Source organism: Macaca mulatta, chromosome 4 (genome assembly GCF_049350105.2).
Source record: "Macaca mulatta isolate MMU2019108-1 chromosome 4, T2T-MMU8v2.0, whole genome shotgun sequence".
Lineage (NCBI taxonomy): Eukaryota > Metazoa > Chordata > Mammalia > Primates > Cercopithecidae > Macaca > Macaca mulatta.
In genome coordinates, this window is record NC_133409.1 from 175,307,535 (window position 1) to 175,330,303 (window position 22,769).

Sequence of the window (22,769 nt, forward strand, 5' to 3'; positions counted from 1 at the left end):
ACACCTTGGCCAGGCTGGTCTCGAACTACTGACCTTAAGTGATCGGCTCATCTCAGCCTCCCAAAGTGCTGAGATTACAGGTGTGAGCCACTGTGCCCCACCAGATTTCATGATTTTTTTTAAGGAAAAGGGACAAACAGTAACTCAGGCCAGTGGCCTATACAGGGAGAAGAGATGGGCAACATTTTTAGGTGGTTTATAATTCCAAATTTATTCATCCTCTCCACCTGCCTATGTTACCCAATAGAACCACCCTGCCTGTAACTTCAAGGATCCCAGAGAAGCCCTGGAGGGAAATTTTCACAATGCAGGACAAGGACTCTCAGTAAAACACAATCAACCACTTATTACCATGAGACAGAAACTTCCTACTGAAAAGAACCCCTGAACAAAAATGAATCAACCACACAAAGTCTCGCAAGAGTATGGCTGGAATGCAAGGGAAGACCCAGAGGACCCCAGAGACTGTGGATAAGAGTCGTCTGAACTAAGCTCTAAAGGAAGAATACCAAAACAATAACAAAACTAAAAACCAACAAAAACTGGAGAAAAAAAGGAAGAATACCTAAAATAATGGAAGGAAGAAAAGAAGGATTAGAAACCTAAAGCAAAATTATAGGGAAAAAAACATGAAAAAAGAACAGGTAGATGTAAAAGGAGTTAAATAGAGCTTTATAAAAACCATAATCATTGAAAATAACAATGAAATCAGATTAGATATAACTGAAAATCAGATTAAACAGGTTAAACATTAGTTGTCTAATTAACAGATTAAACAGATTACTTAACAGATTAGCTATACATTAAACAGATGAGCATCAAATTACACACAACTGAAGACAGAATTAAATAATCCCACAGTATATTTGAAGAAATCTCTTCAAATCTCTTCAAATATACCGCAGAGTCAAATAGCCAAAATATATGACTCTCTCTCTGTAAAGAGACATGGAAGAGAGAATGAAAAGTCCAACATATTTCTAATAGGAATTTCTGAAGACAGTAATAGGGGAGTAGTAGTATTTGAAGACATAATGACTGGGAATTTTCTAGAACTAAAGAAAGGCAAACATCTTTAAGTTGAAAAGGCCCTGTGAGTTCCAAGTAGATCAGATACATTCTTATCTAGCCACATCTAGTGAAACTATATCAAACACGTAAAATCTTAAAAGCAACCCAGAGATAAAAATTATTTACAAATAAACACAAATTGGATAGCAAACTTAACAAAAATACACATTAAAAAATAATATGAAAATGATGCCATCAATCTAGAATTCCATACCCAGCTGTAGTGGATATCTACTGCTTTTGCTACCCAGCTTTCAGGAACACTTCCCACGTGGGGGAATACCTAGATAGGAGGGGTTCAGAGCCCCATTTCCCATGACAGATGGCTCCCCTCTTTGTCCCCTAGCATCTGAAGTATGGACTCATGACTTCATCAAAGCCAATCAAATGTCTCCACCCTGCAGTATATAACCTGAGTGAGTGACTCAAAGGTGAAATCAAGAATGGGCAGAATGGCAGCCAGTATCTAGGGTGATGACCCCATTGGTGGGATCCAAAGCACATTGTCCCATGACTAGATCTGAGCCTTGATTTCCTGAATTTAAGTCTCCAGCCTTTTTGTTGATTGGTAAGTTCTCTGGTATCCTTGAGTTATTTTTCTCTTTCATTAGAGTCTGCTTCTACTGCGTGCAATCTAGAGCACTGTGATAGCTAATTTTGTATCAACTTGACTGGACTATGGAAAGACCACGTAGCTGATAAAACATCTTTTTCTGCAATAGGGTTTGCTAGGTCACCCAAGCTGGAGCACAGTGGCACCATCACGGCTCACTGCAGACTTGATCTCCTGGGCTCAAGTGATCCGCCCACTCAGCCTCCCAAGCAGCTGGGACTACAGGAGCGGGTCACCATAACAAGCTAATTTGTCACGTAGAGATGGGGACTCACTATGTTGCCAAGGCTGGTCTCAAACTCCTGCCTCAAGCAAGCCTCCTGCCTTGGCCTCCCAAAGTGCTGAGATTACAGGTTTAAGCTACTGAGCATGGCAACTGGTAAGACATTATTTTTGGGTGTGTCTGTGAAGCTACTTTTGGAAGAAATAAGTATTTGAGTCAGTAGACTAAGTAGACCTGCCCTCACCAACACGGGTAGGTGTCATCTCCTCTGTTGAGGGCCCAGAGAGAACAAAAAGACAGAGGAAGGGCAAATTCTCTTTTACTGAGCTGGGTCATTGTCTTCTCTTGCCCTGGGACATCAGAGCTCCCAGTTCCCAGGGCTTTGGACTTCAGGACTTACACCAGCAGCCCTCCCCAGTACTCAGGGCTTTGACTTCCAACTAGGACTTACACCATTGGCTTGCCTGGTTCTCAAGCCTTTGGACTCAGATTGAATTACACCACCCACTTTCCTCATTCTCCAGCTTGCAGACAACAGCTCATGTGACTTCTTGGCCTCCATAATTGTCTGAGTCAATTCCCATAATAAATATCCTCCTATATATATCTCTCTATATATCCTATTGATTGTTTCTCTGGAAAATTCTGACTAGTAAAAACCCCAACTAGCTATTACTCAATAGTTAGGGCATAGAGAGTGCAGAGTGGCAGTGTGCTATCTCACATAGTGTTGACAAGTTTGTCTGGATTTTTTTCGTTTTTGTGGGTTTTAAACTTTTTGAGACAGGGTATCACTGTGTTGCCCCGGCTGGAGTGCAGTGGTGTGATCATGGCTCACTGCAGCCTCCACCTCCCGGGCTCAAGTGATGCTCCCACCTCAGCCTTCCGAGTAGCTGGGTGTACATCACACCTGGCCAATTCTTTAAATACTTTGTATAGATGGTGTTTCTCTATGTTGCCTAGGCTGGTCCTGAACTCCTGGGCTCAAGTGATCTTCCTGCTTTAGCCTCCCAAAGCGCTGGGATTAGAGATGTAAGTCACTTCACCTGGCCTTGTCTTTCTGTTAAGGTATCTTCTAAGCAAAGGAGCAGCCTCGGAGTGAGGCACGAGGCCATCTGGGGTGAGAGAATTTCCTAGAGTGTGAATGACAATGTGGAGGCCCCGAAGAAGCAGCCGGCTTCACATATTCCAGGAACAACCATGTGGCAGCTGCGACGTGTTTATTGGCAACCCACATCCTCTATCAACCTCCTGAGCACACAGCCAGACGACATTTCCCACTGCAGTTAGGTGTGGCCATGTGCCTGGATTCTGCCCATGAATGTGGGGAAGAAGGCATGTGTGGTACTGCCAGGCCTGGCCCTCCTAACTACCCGCCCCCTCCTCCATCAGTCTTCCATTCACTCTTTCCTTTCCCGCCAGATGGGTGCAGCAGGGGGGTCTCCTGAAGACCCCAAGGTCCTAACATCCTGTGCTCTTAAAGGTGTCCTGGGTTAGATGATAAACTACATGATCACACTATTGACAGTCTGAGTCTGGAATTTTCCCCATCCCACCTCATTCTGCTGGTGAAGTAAGCTTCCTCCAAAACACCCTCTCTGTGCTAGGGACCAAAGTCTCCACGAAGCCCATCTTGGCACCATCTGGTCATGTAAAAAGCAAAGATTTCTACCAACAACTTTCTTTCCAAGGTCCAGCAGACATGGGCAGTGTGAAAATAATAAATATATCTGGTCTTTGTCCCCAGTTCCTGGCACCAAGCTTTGACAACCCTTGGACTTTCCTGAGTGTCTCTGTTATGCTCCTGAGGCTCTAGATTGTACACGGTGAGCCCCACACTCTCTCTAGGGCCTCACTGGCTTCAGGATGGGGGCTAGTTACCAAAAAAACCAAGCACAAGATTAGGGGGTTGGAACTTTGGCTTAGCCTGGCCTCTGGGGGGCTTGAGATAGAGTTCAATCATGTGGCCAATGATTCAGTTGTGCAGAGCAATTAACCCCACATAAAAACTCTAGACAGTGAGGCTCAGTGGAGCTTCCAGGTTGGTGAACATACTGATGTTTCAAGAAGACAGTGTACCCAAAAGGGTGTGGAAGCTCCACCTACCCATGCCTATCCCCTTGACCTTGCCTAAGAGTCTCTTCATTTGGCTGGTCCTGAGTCATACCCCTTATAATAAAACTATGAGAGTAAGTATAGCACTTTCTTGAGTTCTGTGAATTGTTCCAGCAAATTATCAAACGTGAAGGGCAGTCATATGAACTCCCAAATTTGTAGGCAAGACAGACAGAAGCATGGCTGCCCTGTGGACCTCACTTGTGCCTGGTGTCTGAAATGAAAGCAGTCTCCTTGGGGACCTTGCTCTTTAACTTGGGTCTGTGGCTAAACTAACTCCAGGTGGCTATCATCAGAAGTAAACTGAGGCCAGATGTGGCGGCTCATCCCTGTAATCCCAGCACTATTGGAGGCTAAAGCAGGAAGATCGTTTGAACCCAGGAGTTTGAGATCAGCCTGGGCAATATAGACCCTGTCTCTACAAAATATAAAATTAGCTGGGCATGGTGGTGTGTGCCTGTGGTCCTGGCTATTTGGGAGGCTAAGATGGGAGGACTGTTTGAGCCCTGGAGGTTGAAGCTGCAACGAGCCCTGATTATGCCATCATACTCCAGCCTGGGTGAGAGAGCAAGACCCTGTCTCCAAAACAAAAAAAAAAAGAATTGGATTGAATTGTAGGACACTTAATCGGTGTTGAAGAATTGCTGGCAGAACACACGCAGAGACCACTTTATGTCTGGATTTCCAGTTTCTTTCTCTGCTGGATGGAACCAAGATGACATAGTCAAAGGGCTTTGCTTCTAACTTCACCAGCAGTTCTGGGTTTCTGTGAACCTGCTGTTGATCTGACTCTCTCAATGCTCAACAAAGAGAAGCTTCTCTGTAAGAACAGCTATTTCTTTTAGAGCCAGACACTGGCATTGTTGTTGTTAAGTAAGGATCAGGGCCAGAGAGAGGAAAGGGAGGAATTCAACTCTCCTGTTTTTCTTCCTACAGATACTCTCAGGCCATGCTTAAATTTCCTTATAATTCCACGTTGAGTGCTGGCAAAGAACGTATAAATATTTGTGAAGGTTGACGCTCCTCGGAAGACTTGTGTCTGCAATTCAGGGTCGGTACCCTGGGTTCTGCATGGAATTACACTGACACACTTTTTTTTTTTTTTTTTTTAACAGATTGACAGATTACAGAAAAATCTTTCCCCTCACTCCCACTGCCCTTGGTATTGGTTTTGATGAATGGGCTGAAGAGGGCCAGTGGAAATGTATGTGGTGACAATTCAACAGGAACATGGTCACTCCAGTGGGACAAAGGGAGGTAACACAGCTTTGCCCCAATGGGTTCACCAGTCAAGGGCAGGGCAGAGAAAGAAAGTGAGAGAGCTAGAGAGAGGCAACAAACCAAAAATCAGAGAAGCAGACCCAAGACACAGGAGCCTCCCCCGCTGCCAGGACAGGAGCTCTCAGTGTGTGACTTGTGGGTGGCCTATGCCGAATACTGGCGATCATCAGGGAGCTTCTCTAAAGTGCAGAGTTCTCAGCCCAATCCCAGACCCATGAGTCAAAGTCACAGAGATCAGGCCCCTGGCTGTCCACGTGCACCTGTGACACCAGAACTGGAACGGCTGCCCTCCAGACAAGAGGCTCACACACAGGTAGTGCTATTGCCCTGCTGAGACACCAAGTCTGTCTTGGGACAGCAAGGCTCTCCAGCAGCCCCAGACACAGCTGCAGTCAAGGCCCAGTATTGGTTCTGAGAGACATTTTCAAGGGATCTGGCTTTTTCAAAGTTGAACGCACAATGAAATTTGGTCCCCCTCGAGGGCAGGGGCACCAGCTGCCCAGAGGCGATTTTCCCCCTCAAGACAAGGCCCCAGGTGCTTATCCAGGGCAACTTGGACAAGCAGGGCCCAGCCATAGGTGGGTTTGGGCAAAAAACTGTTGAGTGATCAGGTGACACAGATGACAAAATCCAACAATCATAAAAGCCCCCCAGGACGATTCCTTCCATAAGCAGAAGGTAACTCCCTGGCCTGCTCCTACGCAGGGAGCAGCACTCCCCTGGCCCAAGACTTTTGAGCTTTGAATATATCTGATGTTAATTGCCTTTAGCAGCACAGGTTTCTGTCCCTTTTAATAAACTGCTTCCATAGGGAAACCTTCAGGTACAATTAGTATTAAAAAGCCCAAATCCTTCCTCTCTTCTCCAAATGAACATTACAGATATTTGAACACGGATTTTAAGTGGAAGTTTTTTTTCTTTTTCTAGCACCAGAGTTGACTTTTAATTTGTCCTAAAGCCACTGAAGCAAAAACCATGATAAAACATTCTGCTTTCCTTTATAACCCCTCAACACACACACACACACACAAAGTATTTGTAGAAAAAAAAATGGCTTTGGACATGAGATTTAAATGAGTTTCATCTCACAGTGTGGGACAGGTAAGTGGGGCTCATCATACAGGAAGCTTCTAAAACTCCCTTCGGGGATGGAGATGAACTCCAAAGATCCAAGACAGGCCGAGCGTGGTGGCTCATGCCTGTAATCCCAGCACTTTGGGAGGCCGAGGCAGGTGGATCATTTGAGGTCAGGAGTTTGAGACCAGCCTGACCAACATGATGAAACCCTGTTTCTACTAAAAATACAAAAAATTAGATGGTCATGGTGGCACGTGCCTGTAGTCCCAGCTACTCGGGAGGCTGAGGTAGGAGAATCGCTTGAACCTGGGAGGCAGAGGTTGCAGTGAGCTGAGATCGTGCCACTGCACTCCAGCCTGGCAACAGAGCAAGACCTGTTTTGTTTTTTTGTTTTTTAAATGATCCAAGACAGACATGCCTGTTTTCCCTAAGGAAAGTTCTTCAGCAAGAATCTCCATGATCTGTAGTGGAAAAGAAGGTGGCAGAGACAGGCACCATCCCCCTCAGAAGGAGAACAGAGTTGGGCAGAGAGGTCCCAGCTGTGGTGCCCAAAGCATGTCCTTTATGAAGCCTTTATGTTTCCAATACTTAGCCTTCATTTTTCCAATACTTTGCCAAGGGAGGCTTGCATGTCATTCAGGCCTTCTGCACAATGAATTCAGTGGTAGAGAAATAGGCCTAAGTGTCCCATCCATTCCCAATGGCGGGACCGTGTGGAAGTACCTGCCATTTTCTACCATAAGAGACCGGGGTGTTCCAATGCAGAATTCATTTTGGAATAAAGCATCAGGTCCAGCCATGGCTCTGACATCCCTCTCCCAAGCCCCAGGTGTGTCTTTCATTATCTGTCATTCCTCCAGGTTACCTGGGGGCCAGTACACCTGGGAGGGGTTGGGGGCCAACTTGAAAGGAGCCATATGGAGGTGCATTTTTCTGGAGTCCAGCGGATGGATGGGAGAGAGGACACAGTGATGGAGTCTCCTTGTCCTTGAGACACAACTGAGCTTTCACATCTGAGAGTCCTGTTCTGAGGGTGGTAGTGGAGGGGCACAGCTCCCTTCCTGGGGGCCATCAGGGGTAAATACTGCAGCTCTCAGCACACACGCCTGTGGCTGATCCCCTTTCTCTGTCCGCTAGCATCTTCCTGCCCCTGTTCCTCCTGTTGCAGGTGCACGTTCCACACAGGCTCTGCTGAGCTCCTACAGTCCGCTCAGTTCTGGTGGGGAGTTCTCATCTCAGTTGCTGGGTCTTGGCCCTGACAATCAGCTTCCTTGCTGACAGCCTCTGCTCCCCAACCTTAAGTCCTTGGCTCCCCTGTGATGACTGAGGAGACATTCTACAGGAGAAAACAAACGGGAAGCTGTCTGGGCCCATGTGACTGTGATGGGGCAGGGCATCCTAATCGTCCCAAGGCAAACCGAAAACTGCAGAGCAGCTCTCTCATCCAGTGCAGTGAGGACAGGGCACCCTTGGCCCCAATAGAAGGTGGCTAGCTGGGCTGGGACTTCCGCACAGAAGCCATGTCCCCAGGCAGCAGCACACGCACTGTACACATTGCCTATACCCCCAATGCAGGGGTCACACCCCACACTAAGGATAACACCTGGGTTACTTCCATCCAGCATCCTTTTTATCTGGCCCTCCTGAAAAGCCACGCACACAGCGAAGTGCAAAGGAGCCCACTGTTTGTTTAGCTCTGAAGCTCCATCTCTATATGCCATGACCGGCCAGTGACAGGCAGGCTTCCCTGGCAATGGAGGCCAGGAGTCCCACAGGTATGAGACCCAGAGGAGAAGGCAAGGGCGCAGCCACTATCCTGACTCTCAGGCAGGCACTGTGCGGGGACGTTGCACTGCGGGGCTGGAGGGCCACCACGCAGCTGCTGCTGTGAGCATGACAGGACGAGGGCGCTGCAGCAAGCCTGGGGCTCCCAGGGTGGGTGCGCTGAGTCACGGCAGCCAGAGCCAGCCTGGGTCCCAGTGACCCTGCGTGCTGTGCTTTGCAACTTCAGTAGAGGAGGAGAGAGAAACAAAGGGCAAGACAGGGAGAAGGGAAACAAAGGCAGAAGAGAGAGAATGTCAGGGACACCACAGAAAGCAGGTGAGAAGGAGGGAGAGGGACAGAGGTGGGCAGGGAGCCGTCTCCTCACCAGGGCTTCTGCAGAGGGGCCACTCGGGTTGCCCTAGGCTGACCCCACAGGCCCTGCCAGCTCAGCCGGGTGTCCCCACTCAGCAGGTCACACACAGCCAAGAAAATACCAGCACGGCAGGGGGCTGGACAAAGCGGCATGCTCCACATGTATTTCCCAGCTTTCCCGAGCTCAGGCTGCAGACTCTTCCCAAAGGAAACTTGTTTTTCAGAGGGAATAATTCACTACTTTAATTTCCCTTCTCTCCTAGAATGACACGGGTGGGGGCCACATAGAGGCTGCTAAAACGACACCTCTGTCTTCGTGGGCCTGGCTGCTCTTTCCATATCTCTGGGCCTTATCGGCCCCATCTCATCCAAAGCAAGCCTCTCGCTCCCGCTTTCCCAGCAGAATCAATACAGCCATTGAGGAATGTGCGGCAGGTGCCAGCTCCTCGTGTCACCGACACTATGGGAGGCCCGGGACCACACTCGGGTTTTGATTTCTGGTGTCAATAATCTCCTAACAGTTGATGGGGTGGGGGTGGGGGTGGACAGTTTGATTTTCAGAGTCTAGTCAATGTTGACTTGGATGGTCAACATTGAGAAGCAAGAGCAGGGCCCTAATTTTTGGTTGCTCCGGGAGATTTTAGGATCTCAAAAGGCCCCATTTAATCTGGGCGGGACTCTGGTCTCTTTTCAGCCTTTGTCTTGATTCTAAAAGAATATGGAACTGTCCTACAAATAGACAAAGGTTTCCTTTGAAGACCTAGTTCTAACACCCTCTGTGCTCTAAGCACCTTCTATACTCTCTGCCACTTCCTAGACCGAGTCTCCTGGCCCCAGTGCCCTCCCAGGGTTGGCAATGATTGGGAACGACTTAGGCATCTCACGGTACCTGCATAAGCCTCTTCTTAATGCCTTTCAGAATTGTTGCCATTTGCACATCTGCAAGGAGTGAACCTTGGGAGGAGGTAGGAGGGAACTTTCCAGTCTGTTTCACTCTTTGATAGCCATTATCCTCGAACGAGAGTTGAGCATGATATAAGTGAAGCTTTTGATTCTTTTTTTTTTTTTTTTTTTTGGTGATTCTAACTTTTAGATCACTATTTGCCATGCCTGTCCTCCATGTCTATGGAGAAGTAAGGTTTGATTTCATGTAGGAAGCCCTGAACCAAGCCCTACTTAACCAAGACATCTGCAAGCCAAGCTGCAGGCCCTAAAACTTTAAGATCACGATGACAAATTACAATTCCCAACTTTCCTGGAGAACGATAAACTGTTAGTTTATAGTCCTGAGCCGTGTCTATTCCTCCCAAGCTTTGAATGTTTGTGATGGACCAACCCAGTCAGCTCTGGCTATCCCCAACCCATGGAAGCCAATGGTGAAAGAGCGAGGACACTGTAACAATGAGACTCCCGGTCTGGGCTGGATTTTCCTTGAAATGTACAGCAAAAGATTGCACAGTTATAATAAACTACTCAAACAGTTGTTTTGCAAGAGATGAATCCTAGTTACTTTATGCTGAAAGCCTACTGAATGGTTCTAACCGGGAAGCTTAGAGGACAGAAGATGTAAACTATCAAGAAGAAGGTCAGCAGAATCTCTGAATGTACTAGAGCCACATTTTCCCCCAAGGTCCTTAAAGATACATGTTTGGGTGGGTGGGAAAAGGAGGGAAGGAGAACTTACTCTAAGAAATGCTGGCCAGGCGTGGTGGCTCATACCTGTAATCTCAACAGTTTGGGAGGACGAGGCAAGTGGATCACTTGAGGTCAGGAGTTCAAGACAGCCTGGTCAACATGGTGAAACTCCGTCTCTACTAAAAGTACAAAATTAGCCAGGAGTGGTGGTGCACGCCTGTGATCCCAGCTACTTGGGAGGCTAAGGCAGGAGAATCACTGGAACCTGGGAGGAGGTTGCAGTGAGTTGAGATGAAACCATTGCACTCCAGCCTGGCCAATAAGAATGAAACTCTGTCTCAAAAACAAACAAAAAAGAAATGCTAACAGGTGGCATTAGTGCAATGGCAGACTCATTCTAAAGGACAGACAGGGTCTCAAGAGGCTGCTGAGTCATAGACAGTTGGCAGAGCTGGTAGTGACAACATAAACATCAAGACTGAAAGCGACTACTCCAATTTCACAGGAATCATTAAAGTGCAGATGTTTCCAAACTGTCATCTATCAAAACAAAGACCAATTCTGCATCACAGCAGCAGCAGCAGAGCAGACTTCAGACTTACTGGCTGACTTGAAATTGCGTTAGCTACACTGTCTCAAGAGAGGTCTTGGAAAGATCCTGGAAAATTACCCAAATGAAAATTTAGAATCACCCAGTGGAACTTCAAGGCCATTTGTTCATGGACCTTGTCATGGATTGGCCACGTGGTATCACAGCCCCCCAGAAGATAAAATAGTGAACCCCAAGTGAGAGCTACCATAAAAGAGGGTGAATGATAGCAAGTAGAGGAGACCACCAAACTGGAACTACAGAACCTGAGGACAGGTGCTATAAGAGCAGCAGGCTGGTAAGAAATGGAGGCTGAAAAAGAATTGGTAGATTGGTTGAAATCCCCAATGAGGCAAGGACGGCTAGGACCAGGACTAGTCAAACATGTGTAAAAACAATAAATGATACCATGCAGAGGCTATCCAAGCCCCTGGAGAAGTGTAACAGAGCCAACATCCAGCCTTCATTTAGAGCAGCCAGCTGCAGAGAAGCAAGGGCGAGTGAAAGCCATCCAGGGAGACGTCGATCCAAACCACTATCCAGTGCACATGTTTGGAAAGTCCAGCTTGAAAGCCAAGTACAAATGTTCGAGTAGATTTTGGTGGGCGGTGGGGCTCCTGGACTCTCCCCTGTTGTGCACTAGTCTTGCTGTCTCAGGCATAGACAGCTCAATTCCAAAAATAGCCTCTTATTTCCTTGCCACGTTTCACCCTGATGACAGGCAATTTGATGAATGAATGCTAACTTCTTTACCCAGATGCAGGACGATCCCTGGTGGGCTGCTTCTGGTGGTGGTTGTTTTGGAGGAGAACTATCAATTCCCTGGGAGCACGCCATGGAAGAAGGGGGCAGCAGAGACAAAGAAATCTTTTCCTTCCACCTTCCAAAAGATTGACAAGCAGAAAGTCTGCCTGCAGTCACACCAGAGGACACCACTTTTCTGTTACTGTAACATCTCTCCCTGGTTCATGAAGGCCCAGCAACATCTGGCCTCACAGAGACCCCGAGGGAGAGGAAAACCAGACAGCCCCTCTCTCCAGGTAGCAGGCCATCTCTCTGGAAATCTTTTCTGGCAGATGAATCTCTTCCTCAGCATGTCCACTCCCATTAATGGAAGAATAAATAAGGAGGCAAGAGCCAAAAACATAAAGAAGCGCTTCGGTGGGGCAGACACGAGCAATTTCCCAGATCACTTAGAGGATCTTCGAAGAGAATGAGAAGGAGGGAGCATCCTTCATCGTCATTCTTTCTTGGGGGCCTTTCAATAGGTGAGGCCAGAGAGATTTGGTATGAACCCTTTTGCCTTTGTATTGTTGAAAGGGACAAAGCAAATTTGGAAGTACTGGCTTGGGAGGTGGGCAGTCGGGGAGACCAAGAGAAAAACAGAGACACTTGCACCTATTACCAATTAGATCAACTTGAATATCCATATTTAATTTAAACTCATCAAATTGAAAAAAAAGTTGAAAGGGACTTGGAAAATAATAATTGGTTGATATTGCTAAAATCAAAATCAGACACAACATCTTTTCTCAATTTAAAAACATTAGTGTGTGCATTGGGTGGGGGGATGCTGAATAAAATCAAGTGAAATTTTGATTTTAAAAAGCAATCAACATTTCAAGAGATGCCTCTATGTCTGAGGTCCCAGTACCAAACTGACCACAGTTCATTAATAAATTGAAGCCTACCATTGGCAGACTTCATCATCATAGCCCGAAGGAAAACACTGAGATTATTAACTCTATTCAGCAGGCTGCCTATGAAGTGAATAAAGGAAAGCAAGCATTTCTTCTTTTTTTTCAAAAACCCCAACCCTGACTGTTTCTAGTGGTGAATACAGGAACACCCGTGCTGTGAGCGATGCTTCCAAGAAACACCAGGATGACAAGAAGCAAAATGTCACATCACACTGGGTGGTGGATCCTCAAGCTCCACATCCAAGTTACTGGTGAAAGAGACAGTTTATTTAAGTCAGAACCCAAGATGGAGACACTGCTTCCCAAAGAAGAAATCGGTGCTTTGGGAAGCTGCATTAACTCTGGCCACCAAAAATGACATTTCTGTACAATTACCTGGAAGAATTAATGCATCCTCCAGAATTGTTTTACTTCTTTTCCAGGGATCCCAACATGTGCCCTGAGAACCTCCTTCCTACAATGGCATATAAATAATCTTTGAGTGCTATTATGAGCCAGATTTTGATGCTTTTAATTCCAGCAAATCTGCAAGGCATTCATCACCCCCATCTTACAGGTGAGTGAACGGAAGCTGAAACAGATCAAATGTGTCCAAAATCACAGGGTAGCAACGAGGGAAACAAGTTCTCTGACTGCAAATCCCACTGCCAATCTTCACCTTTATGGTTGATTCTCAAGCTATTTAAACAGCCAAAGGACCCCAGAACTCAGAACTTGCAAGCACCCGCACTAGACTCAGAAGTGTCAGGTTTCCGTTCAATCCTCACTAGCTATGGGATTGGTTGTGGGGAGGGAACATCCACTCTCCCTTCTTCTGGGCTTCCATGGGTGGACTTCCATGCCACTTCCTAAAAATGCATTGGGGAGAACTTTTTTTTTTTTTTTTTTTTTTTTTTGCAATGGAGTCTTGCTCTGTCGCTCAGGCTGGAGTGCAGTGGCAAGATCTTGACTCACTGCAACCTCCGCCTCCTGGGTTCAAGTGATTCTCCTGCTTCAGCCTCCTGAGTAGCTGGGATTACAGATGCATGCCACCACGCCCAGCTAATCTTTTTAGTAGAGATGGGTTTCACCATGTTGGCCAGGCTGGTCTCGAACTCCCAACCTCAAGTGATCTGCCTGCCTCAGCCTCCCAAAGTGCAAGGATGATAGGCATAAGTCACTGCACCCAGCCAGGGAGAACATTTCTGAAGGACCACTCAGCTGACACTCAGGCAGTAGAGCTGGTTTCTCTCTCTTGCCCTTTGAATGTGTCTGTTCTGAGCAGAACTCATCCTATTCCTTAGCTCCAGGATGAGCACACAGTTCAGGTCTGGCCAATCAGAGCACTCCCCACCCAGCAGTGTGCTTCAGGGTGAGGGACGCAACCCCAGCCAAGCCAACCGGATTGTGCCCCGGATTTCTACTGAAGAAGGGCTCTGTCTGAGGTTGAGGTTGCCAAGGGTAACAAAATCTTGGAACCACTGGTTGCCTTCCTGGCCACCATATAGAGATAGTTTTACTAAGAATTCCACCAACAAAGAAAAATAGAAAAACAGAAAAAGAGAGAGATTCCTGATATTATCTGAGCCCATGGATCCAGCCATGCCTAAAGACAGAACCCCCGGCCAGGCACGGTGGCTCACGCCTGTAATCCCAGCACTTTGGAAGGCTTAGACGGGTGGATCACGAGGTCAGGAGATCGAGACCATCCTGGTCAACATGGTGAAACCCCGCCTCTATTAAAAACACAAAAAATTAGCCAGGCATGGTGGCAGGCGCCTGTAGTCCCAGCTACTCGAGAGGCTGAGGCAGGAGAATGGTGTGAACCCGGGAGGTGGAGCTTGCAGTGAGCTGAGATCATGCCACTGCACTCCAGCCTGGGTGACAGAGCGAGAATCCATCTCAAAAAAAAAAAAAAAAAAAAGATAGAACCCCTGAACCTCTCTGTTAAATGAGCCAATGAAATCCATCCTAGGGGGCTGAGTTGACCTTCCTTCCCTTCTAGCCAAGAGCACTGACACATACAAGTTCATATTACACAAGTGTACCAAGTTTGCTTGTACATCATAACCACCCAGCATAACGTAACTAGAAAAAAGAAACTAGGTGCTCCCAGGGTTTTGATAGGAATTTTAAAAAGAGTTGGAGAAATGTAACCAAACAGAAAGATGCTTGTCTGGATCAACAGGCAGTCATGATGCCTGCAGCCTGGGTCTTCAGGTAACAAGTGTTCCACACTGAGGGCCCTCACAAACCCACGTAGATGTTCTGTGACTGTACAAGGTACCATCATGCATATGACGCCTACCTGCCTTTGGATTTGCTGTGCAGAAGCTGCTCAGCATCTGAAACTGTGGACACAACTTTTGTTCTGAGGCCAAGAAGGCTTTCTGGAAATGCAGGCTCCCCACAAACCCACCTGAAGCACTGGAGACCCGCGCCACGTCCTGGGACTGGGTAGAGCGATTACGACTCTGTTGTCGGCGCCGGCCAGAGGCTGACCTGGTGGTGCGCACGTGGACCTCACTCACTTTGAAGAAAGCCACCATGAAGGGCTGCTTGTCGTAAGGGCCGTCTCTGCCCACCAGGCCCGCGGCTCGGGGGTGGATGTGGACTCCTTTAAGGCAAATCAAAGCATGCATCTCTTTATTCCACAGAAACTTATTCCTGTAGCTACAACAGTTAAGGGATACGTCCTAGTTTCCCAAGTGCTAATAATTAAGAATGAGTGTGAAGAAGAAATCACGTATCCCCAAACCTTGGTTGGCACTCCTGGGATGGCACCTTTTGGCAGAATCAAAGCACTCCTTTCAAAGTTTCGGAATCACATGAAGGAGTGGTGTGAACTCGGGCTCTCCTGTTTCTGCTAGATTATGAATCCGCCCTCCCTGCTGGACGGATCAGCAGTGGGGACCTCAGGCTGCTGGCTCTGATGCTGCAGGAGGAGCGGGTACTGCAAACCTGTTCATCCGTCAGGATTTCAACAGATGCGCCTGCCTCTCTCTTACTCGCTGCATCCCCCGCAACCTGCCTCTGCCTAGGAAAGCTGTCGTCCCATCGCCATCCTCTTGGAAACATTACCACTCTCCTGTCTCCAAGTGGCCCAAGCCTGTTTTCAATTCCTGTCTAGGCAGCCTCCGGGAACGGTTTTGGTTCTCAATGTAAGTCATGGCGGAATCAGTAAATGAGGCCATCCTGAAGTTGAGGACTTGACTATAGCCCACGGTTCTATCACAGCTGCTGTAAGGGAAATGCGTGAAACTGATGACCTGCTGGATGTTGGGGGCTTGTGGATAATAACTTACCATCCCGCGTCACCACACTCAGCTGAAGCCCCATGTTATGCTGCGGGGTCACAACCCACAGATTGCTAGTGGCCGTGATGTCAAATTCCAGCCAGCCTTCTTCTGAGGCCCACACTACGCGGGTGTCCAGCAAAAAAAGGTCAGAGTCTCTGAAAGAAAGAAAAAATGGCCCGGTGAATAGCGCACTGCCTGAAGCTCCTTCCCACTCTGTCCTGTCTCAGCGTCAGGATAAAAAATGCCCGAGTCAGATCACATCCACTGGTGAGGCACAAGCACAGTGACCTGCCGTAGCTCTGAGAGGTGTGGTGCCACCCAGGACACAGGCATGACACAATTAGGAGAGACAGGTACACCTGATAAGGTGCTTCCTAGAAATCAGCTTTCGCCTGGACACGGGCAGACCCTCTCAACTTTACCAAAAATCTTGCTGGTGCTGCTCATGACAGATCTTTTTGTGAATTAGGATAAATTACAAATAAATGATTTTTTTAAAAAACTTTATTTATTTTTTGAGACTGGGTCTCACTTTGTCACCTCGGCTATAGTGCAGTGGCATTTAAATTTTCCTACTTCTACTGTATTTTAAACATTTATGATACTATTTATTAGTGACTAGCTTACTTTATGGCTAATAAGCTCTAAAAGCAGGGAAAGTAGGAGACAGCAAGAAACAGGATTCATAAAAGATAAAAATCAGGATCCATATGAGCATTTACAAATTGGGCTTTGCTCATTTTTTCTTTTTTTGAAATTGGGACTGAAAATCTTCACGTTTGTTCCTGTGAAATAAGGAGAAACAAGAAGTCACATCACATGCCTAAGTAATCATCTACTATTTTAATTAAGGCCTCTGTATGGTCTGCAGTGAGTATCCAGTCCTTCCCCATATGGACGGTGTAGCTGGGGGTGGATGCTGAGTGATGATAAAGTTCATTCCAGCACCGCTGTGAGCTACGGCTGGGATTCTTTGAGGCGAAGTCATAGAATCCATTCCTTCCATCAGGCTCCTCAGGGAAGACTATGACATTTCTCACAGTTTTAAACTAACATAATCCAGGGGCTGTGGGATGATGGCATGAGGGTCTCCTTCCGTTCACCCGTGGTTTTTGATAGGTCAGTGCCAGGGACGGTCATCTTTGTGTGTTTTAGGGACAACCTGAATCTGTGTATCCATCCCACGGCCACTAGAATGAGATGGCCTGGGACTCCCATGACAGGGAGGGCTATATTTTGGCCATGGAAAGACTCAAAGCTCCTGGTATTGGAAATATTTTGCTGCAATATCTTAGAGATAGAAAAATGACTAAAATTAAATACTAAGTTTAAGATGAGTATACATTTACGTAAGTTACAAAATGCTTTCATCTGCTTCTCTTTGCTTGGTCCTTACACCAATCCTAAAAGCTAGGCAAAGTGTCACTGTCTCCACCTTACAGCTGGGGAACCTGAGACTCAGCCACGAGGCTACCATCATGTGGTCAAGATCTCAAGCTAGTAAGTGAAAAAACAGGACTTAGTTTTGGATTCAAAGAGCTTTCCATAATAACATACTGTCTCATTGAGGTGATTACCAAAGATAGCCTGTGATGAATGAATGAACTTCATCTCTAATCCATCAGATACTTATGAGGCCACTGAAACATCAAGTTCAAATGGTTAGATTTCTCAGAGGAGGAGCAAACAGTTTCTCCTGCCTCCATGGCCACTTAGAGTGAGAAGGGAACTCTATTGTCGTCTTTTCCAAGTATAAACAGTAGGCACAGCTAAAAGTCGTTTACTCAGCTGCTTAACAGAGTCTGCGGGAGGCCACATTCTGGCCTGCCCGGTTGAAAGCTCCCTCCTATGTGGATGCGTCACACCCCCTGTTGACAAAGTACCCCCCATCACTGAGGTAACAACTGTTAGCGGGGAGATGGGGGGGGGCGGCAGTGTCCATGGAAAACAGCAAGCAGAGATTGGAAGGCCAAGGCTTTGAAGTTCAGATGTAAGAGGACATCAATTCTGTTCTGGAAGGTCACAGAAGACCCTTATCCAGCAATAACACAGACAGCACTGTGGGAAAGCAGCCCCAGCCCCAGAGGAAGCACAGCACACACAGGTGTCACGGGCAGAATGTGGCTGGCACTCTCCAGCGCCAAGACCTAGTAGGAACCTCGGGGGTAAGGGTGCCTTCAAGGCAGGGCCCATGAGCGCATGCCGAGTTACCTCTGATGACTAGATTAGGCACCTACATTGTGAAGACTTATAATGAGGATACAGAGAAATACAGTTCAAAGTGTGAGGGTAGCACAGCTGGCAGAATGAGCTTTTATTTTTAAAGATCAGGGTTTGAGATAAAGAAAATGGCAGCCTTGTCCAAGAGAAAGTGGGGAATGCGACAGATGCACATCATCCAAGGAGGAGGAGGAAGACAGAGAAGGGCATAAAGAGAAGGAATGAATTAAAGAGGGAGAACATGAATCAAAAGTTAAACTTGGTGCAAAGGCAGAAGATGAGGATGACCCGTCATGACACAAAGCAATTGCAGTCAGTGTGGATTCTTGGATGTGGGGAGACCAGTTTCCATCCCGACTCTGCTACCGAGTCACTTTGGGGCCCCATGAGTTTGCGCTGTTCTGTGGCACACTTTTTCTAATCATACAATGAGAACACTGCCTGTTCTCACTGCTTAAGAGGCCTGTGAGGTCAACAAGTGCAGTCTAGTGGCTGAGCCTTGAAAGACAAAAACTCTCTGGGGTCTATGGCAGTGAGGAAGGCTTGAACTTCAATGTTTAGATCTAGAAAGCTCGGGGCCTTTGGAAGGGGAGTGAGGCAGAGCATGGACTTAAGATAACTGGGCCAAGTGGGATAGAGGAACAGGGAGTATTGACTGTGTCAACAGCCTTTATTCCTCAGGACAGCCAGAAAAGGCAGGACCTATGGTGTCTCTTGTACAGCTGAGCCCCAGGGAAGCTCTCAAGCTCACATGGCTGTTACATGGGGCAAATGGAATTTCATCAGAGCCCAGGCCCTTAGCCGTCACATATCTAAAAGGTAGAGTCATGAAGCAGACAGGGCAGAGGCTGAAAGTACTGTCCAAGGGCTCAGAATAAAGTAAGGGACCAAAATCTACCGCATACAAATGCTAAAGTCAGCTGGATACAGAAAATACAATAAGATACACAGGACAGGCACAGGTTAAAAATCACCAGTTGGGAAGGCTGGGTATAGTGGCTCATGCCTATAATACTAGAACTTTGGGAGGCTGAGGCGGGAGGACTGCTGGAGGCCAGGAATTTGAGACCAGCCTGGGCAACATGGTGAAACCCTTCCTCTACAAAAAAATACAAAACTTTGCCAGGCATGGTAGTGCACTCCTGTAGTCTCAACTACTTGGGAAGCTGAGGCGAGAGGGTCACCTGAGTCCGGGGAAGTGGAGGCTGCAGTGAGCCTGCACACCTCTGCACTCCAGCCTGGTCAATCAATCAATCAATCAATCACCAGTAGGCCTCCTCCATCAGGGTCAGGTAGGTATGAGAGGTGCGTGCAGGAAGGTGCCCAAGATGGCTGGTGTCGGTTGCAGATGGTGGCATTGGGGTGGAGCCCCAGTGACCCCCCTCCAACCTTGCCCTGCTCCTTCCAAGCAGAATGCTGTGTCCAGCATGAGAACATCACTAACATGCTCACACCACCAGGGAGAGGAACTTGAAAAAGGAATGAAGCTTTAAGACATAACTTCATGGGCTCACCCTCAAAGCTTCCAACAACTCAGATATTGAAGAGATGCTATTGATGGCAAATCACTAAAACAGTTCTGGTCTGACCCGCATCTACTAACATTGCCTCAGGGATACATGGCCTTCCGAGTCTGCGGACTGTAAAAGTGTAGCCTCGAAGAAGATGCATCTGAGTTTGCCACGTGACAAACAAGCTTTCCCTTCTAAATCTCACTTCGGCAGAGTTGAGAAGAGATGTTCTCACCTAAAATGTGTGTCACTAATAAAGAATCCTGGAGACTGGCCAAAATCATCACCATGCCTAGATTATTTGGACCTTCCTTTTGAGGTGGCATCCTCTCAAGTTGGCAAACCATGAAAGAAAATCTTGAAACAAGGGAAGATAATTTTGAATGCAGTTATTAGCTCTTTTGTTCTCAACTAACTCAGACCCTATATTTGTATGATGAATACGCTTCCGATCTTCAAGGATGTAACAGTGTTATTCTTCTCAATGTTATTCCAATCTTAGAGCATGATATTCCTCATATTGTGGTCATCCCAGGCAAATGAGGTTCTTAACAAATTAATACAGCTAATAAGAGATTTCTGGAAAATTTCAAAAATTCACCCTGGCATTAGAGTTGATGAATGAGAAAGCCACTCACAAAGGCTTGTAGAATTGGTGTTTGTGGGCAAGATTTATCCCTGCGTATCCCTCCCATCACACAGCCTCCAAGGCGCATGCCCACATCAGTGATACACCACTGGGCCGACAGACCGAGAGCACCATTGCCAACACACAGCAGGCCTTTCTCTCCTTTGCCCTCGGAGAAGGGCAGGAGGTGCCTGAGCTCCTGGTGGATAGGCTTTGACCCTTTCCTGACAAACCACACACCCATCAGGTCACAATGTCCGGGTCAAAGTACAACACTGTTTACTACTAACCATTTTGCTAGAAAAATGCTTTTGATAAAGTGGCATTTATATATTCAAAATGAGCAGATTTACAAAATACTCAATAAGGTGACTCTGTGGTCTTGTTCTTTATTTCTTCGTAACACATTCCTTTGCATTTGTGCATCTGGACTTGATGTTAAATTAAAATGCAAAACAACTTTCAGACACAGAGGAACCGACTTTCTGCAATAAGAAAAATTCAATTTTCAAATAGAATGAAAGTAAAAAAAATCCATTTTCATTTTAGAAAATTAAAGAGTCAAGCTCATGCTTTTTACTTTTTCCTTACATAAGGTACAGTATAGATTATGTTTAAACTTTTACCATTAGAAAGATAGAAAAGGCATCATGTGTTTGAAAATAGAGTACTACAAACAGGAGCAAACTGCTGCATACATGTACACATACACATTTGAGTAATGAAGATGAATGAACATTATTATTATTTGGTTACCCTTGCATTTTTTTACAGTCTTTGATATTATTCAATTTTCACTCAATGGCTAGCATGATATGAAGAGATGTTTCAAATATCAAATGCACCTTGATTCTGTAGGGGCTATTTCATCTTTAACAAACCAATATAAATCACATTGCTGTCAGAATATTAACATAGCAAACCTTAACGTGGTGTTTACTATGTGACTGTTCTAAGTGCTCTTACATATATTAATGCCTCACAACAATCTTAAGAGGTAAATACTATTAATGCTGTTACAGGTTTATAGATGAAGAAACTGAGGCACAAAGAGATTAAGTGGGCAGGGCATGGTGGCTCACAACTGTAATCCCAGCACTTTGGGAGGCTGAGGCAGGCAGATCACTTGAGCCCAGGGGTTCGAGGCCAACCTGGGCAACATGGCAAAACCCTGTCTCTACAAAAAATAAAAAAATTAGCTGGGCATCAGCTGAGGTGGGAGGATCTCTTGAACCTGGGGGGTGCAGGTTGCAGTGAGCTGAGATTGTGCCACTGCACTCCAGCCTGAGTGACAGAGCACAACTCATCTCAAAAAAAAAAAAAAAAAAAAAAGAGAGCGAGATTAAGCGGCTTGCACGTGGTCACACAGCCAGCAAGTGCAGAGCTGGAATTTGAACCCAGGCAGTTTGGCTCACGTGTTGTACGTGCTCTTTTACCAGCAGTTCTCAAGTGTAGCCTGCATCAGAATCCCCTGGGGGGCTTAACACACAGATTGCTGCCCCTTACCCCTGGGGCTTCTGACTCAGGAAGCTTGGGGAGAGGCCTGAGAATCTGCATTTCTAACAGGTTCCCACGTGATGCTGATGCTGCTGGTCTAAGAACCACACTTTGTGAGCCCAGGACCTAAAGCCAGACTACCTCTCCATGAAATATGAGCAGTATTACCTGTGCCTGTTTTTGTGAACTTAGGGTTGAAAGCTATCTGCCCTCAACATTTCTTGCTCCTCTCCCCAAAACAGTGCAAACCAAATGTAGGCTGCTCCACAAGTCAGTGTGTCTTATGGATTGGCTTAACGCTCAGGGAGTCATCGAATTAGGCTAATAAGCAGAACTGCAGGTAAGATCGAGTCCAACGTATCAGTGTTATTAGAAGTCTTGGTTCTATGTGCCCAAGGCAGGGGAAGAGCGGGAAAGAGGATGGTAACTTTATACAAATTCACGGCTACCCAGTGTGTTCTCTTTGGCCACATAAACACAACAATGCTTCCATACACTGGGGTATACTCTAACCTTCACTAGTGATCAAGTGTGGAGTTTGCCACCTGTTATTTTTATTTAGTTTATTTATTTATTTTTGAGAGGGAGTCTTGCTCTTTCGCCCAGGCTGGAGTGCAGTGGCGTGATCTTGGCTCACTACAACTTCTGCCTCTTGGGTTCAAGTGATTCTCCTGCCTCAGCCTCCTAAGTAGCTGAGATTACAGGTGCATGACACCACACCTGACTCAGTTTTGTATTTTAGTAGAGACGGGGGTTCTCCATGTTGGTCAGGCTGGTCTTAAGCCTCTGACCTCAAATGACCTGCTTGCCTTGGCCTCCCCAAGTGCTGGGATCACAGGCATAAGCCACTGCGCCCAGCCCCCACTACTTTTTAAACATGTGACATGCAAATCTTACATGTTTTAGTTCTCATCACCAACCCTACATTTCCACATTCCTGTTCAAGGTGGAGAAATGAAATAGTAAAAGTGCTACTGATTTTTTTTAAAAGATGTTTTAAAAGATTACAAAGTAATCTTTTACAAACGTTTTTTATTTTTAGTTTTTATGAGTACATAGTAGATGTACCTATTTATGGGGTTACAAAGTAATCTTAACCACTGGCATGGCCTGCCTCCCACAAAGCTGGACAACATAGTATGGAGACGTACGTAACCAAAGCGATCTGTTTCTGGACATGAATGATAAATATAAG

General features: G+C 46.5%; 1 protein-coding gene across 1 annotated transcript in view; it reads right to left on the reverse strand.

Moving 5' to 3' along the window:
- Nucleotides 1-22,769, reverse strand: part of BMP6 (bone morphogenetic protein 6) — a 158,158-nt gene that overhangs the window by 4,200 nt on the left and 131,189 nt on the right. The window contains exons 3-4 of the mRNA XM_001085364.5: nt 15,725-15,873; nt 14,839-15,036 (exon numbers count right to left, since the gene is read on the reverse strand). Of these exons, the coding sequence (XP_001085364.1) occupies nt 14,839-15,036; nt 15,725-15,873 (347 nt within the window). The remainder of the gene's footprint in view (nt 1-14,838; nt 15,037-15,724; nt 15,874-22,769) is intronic.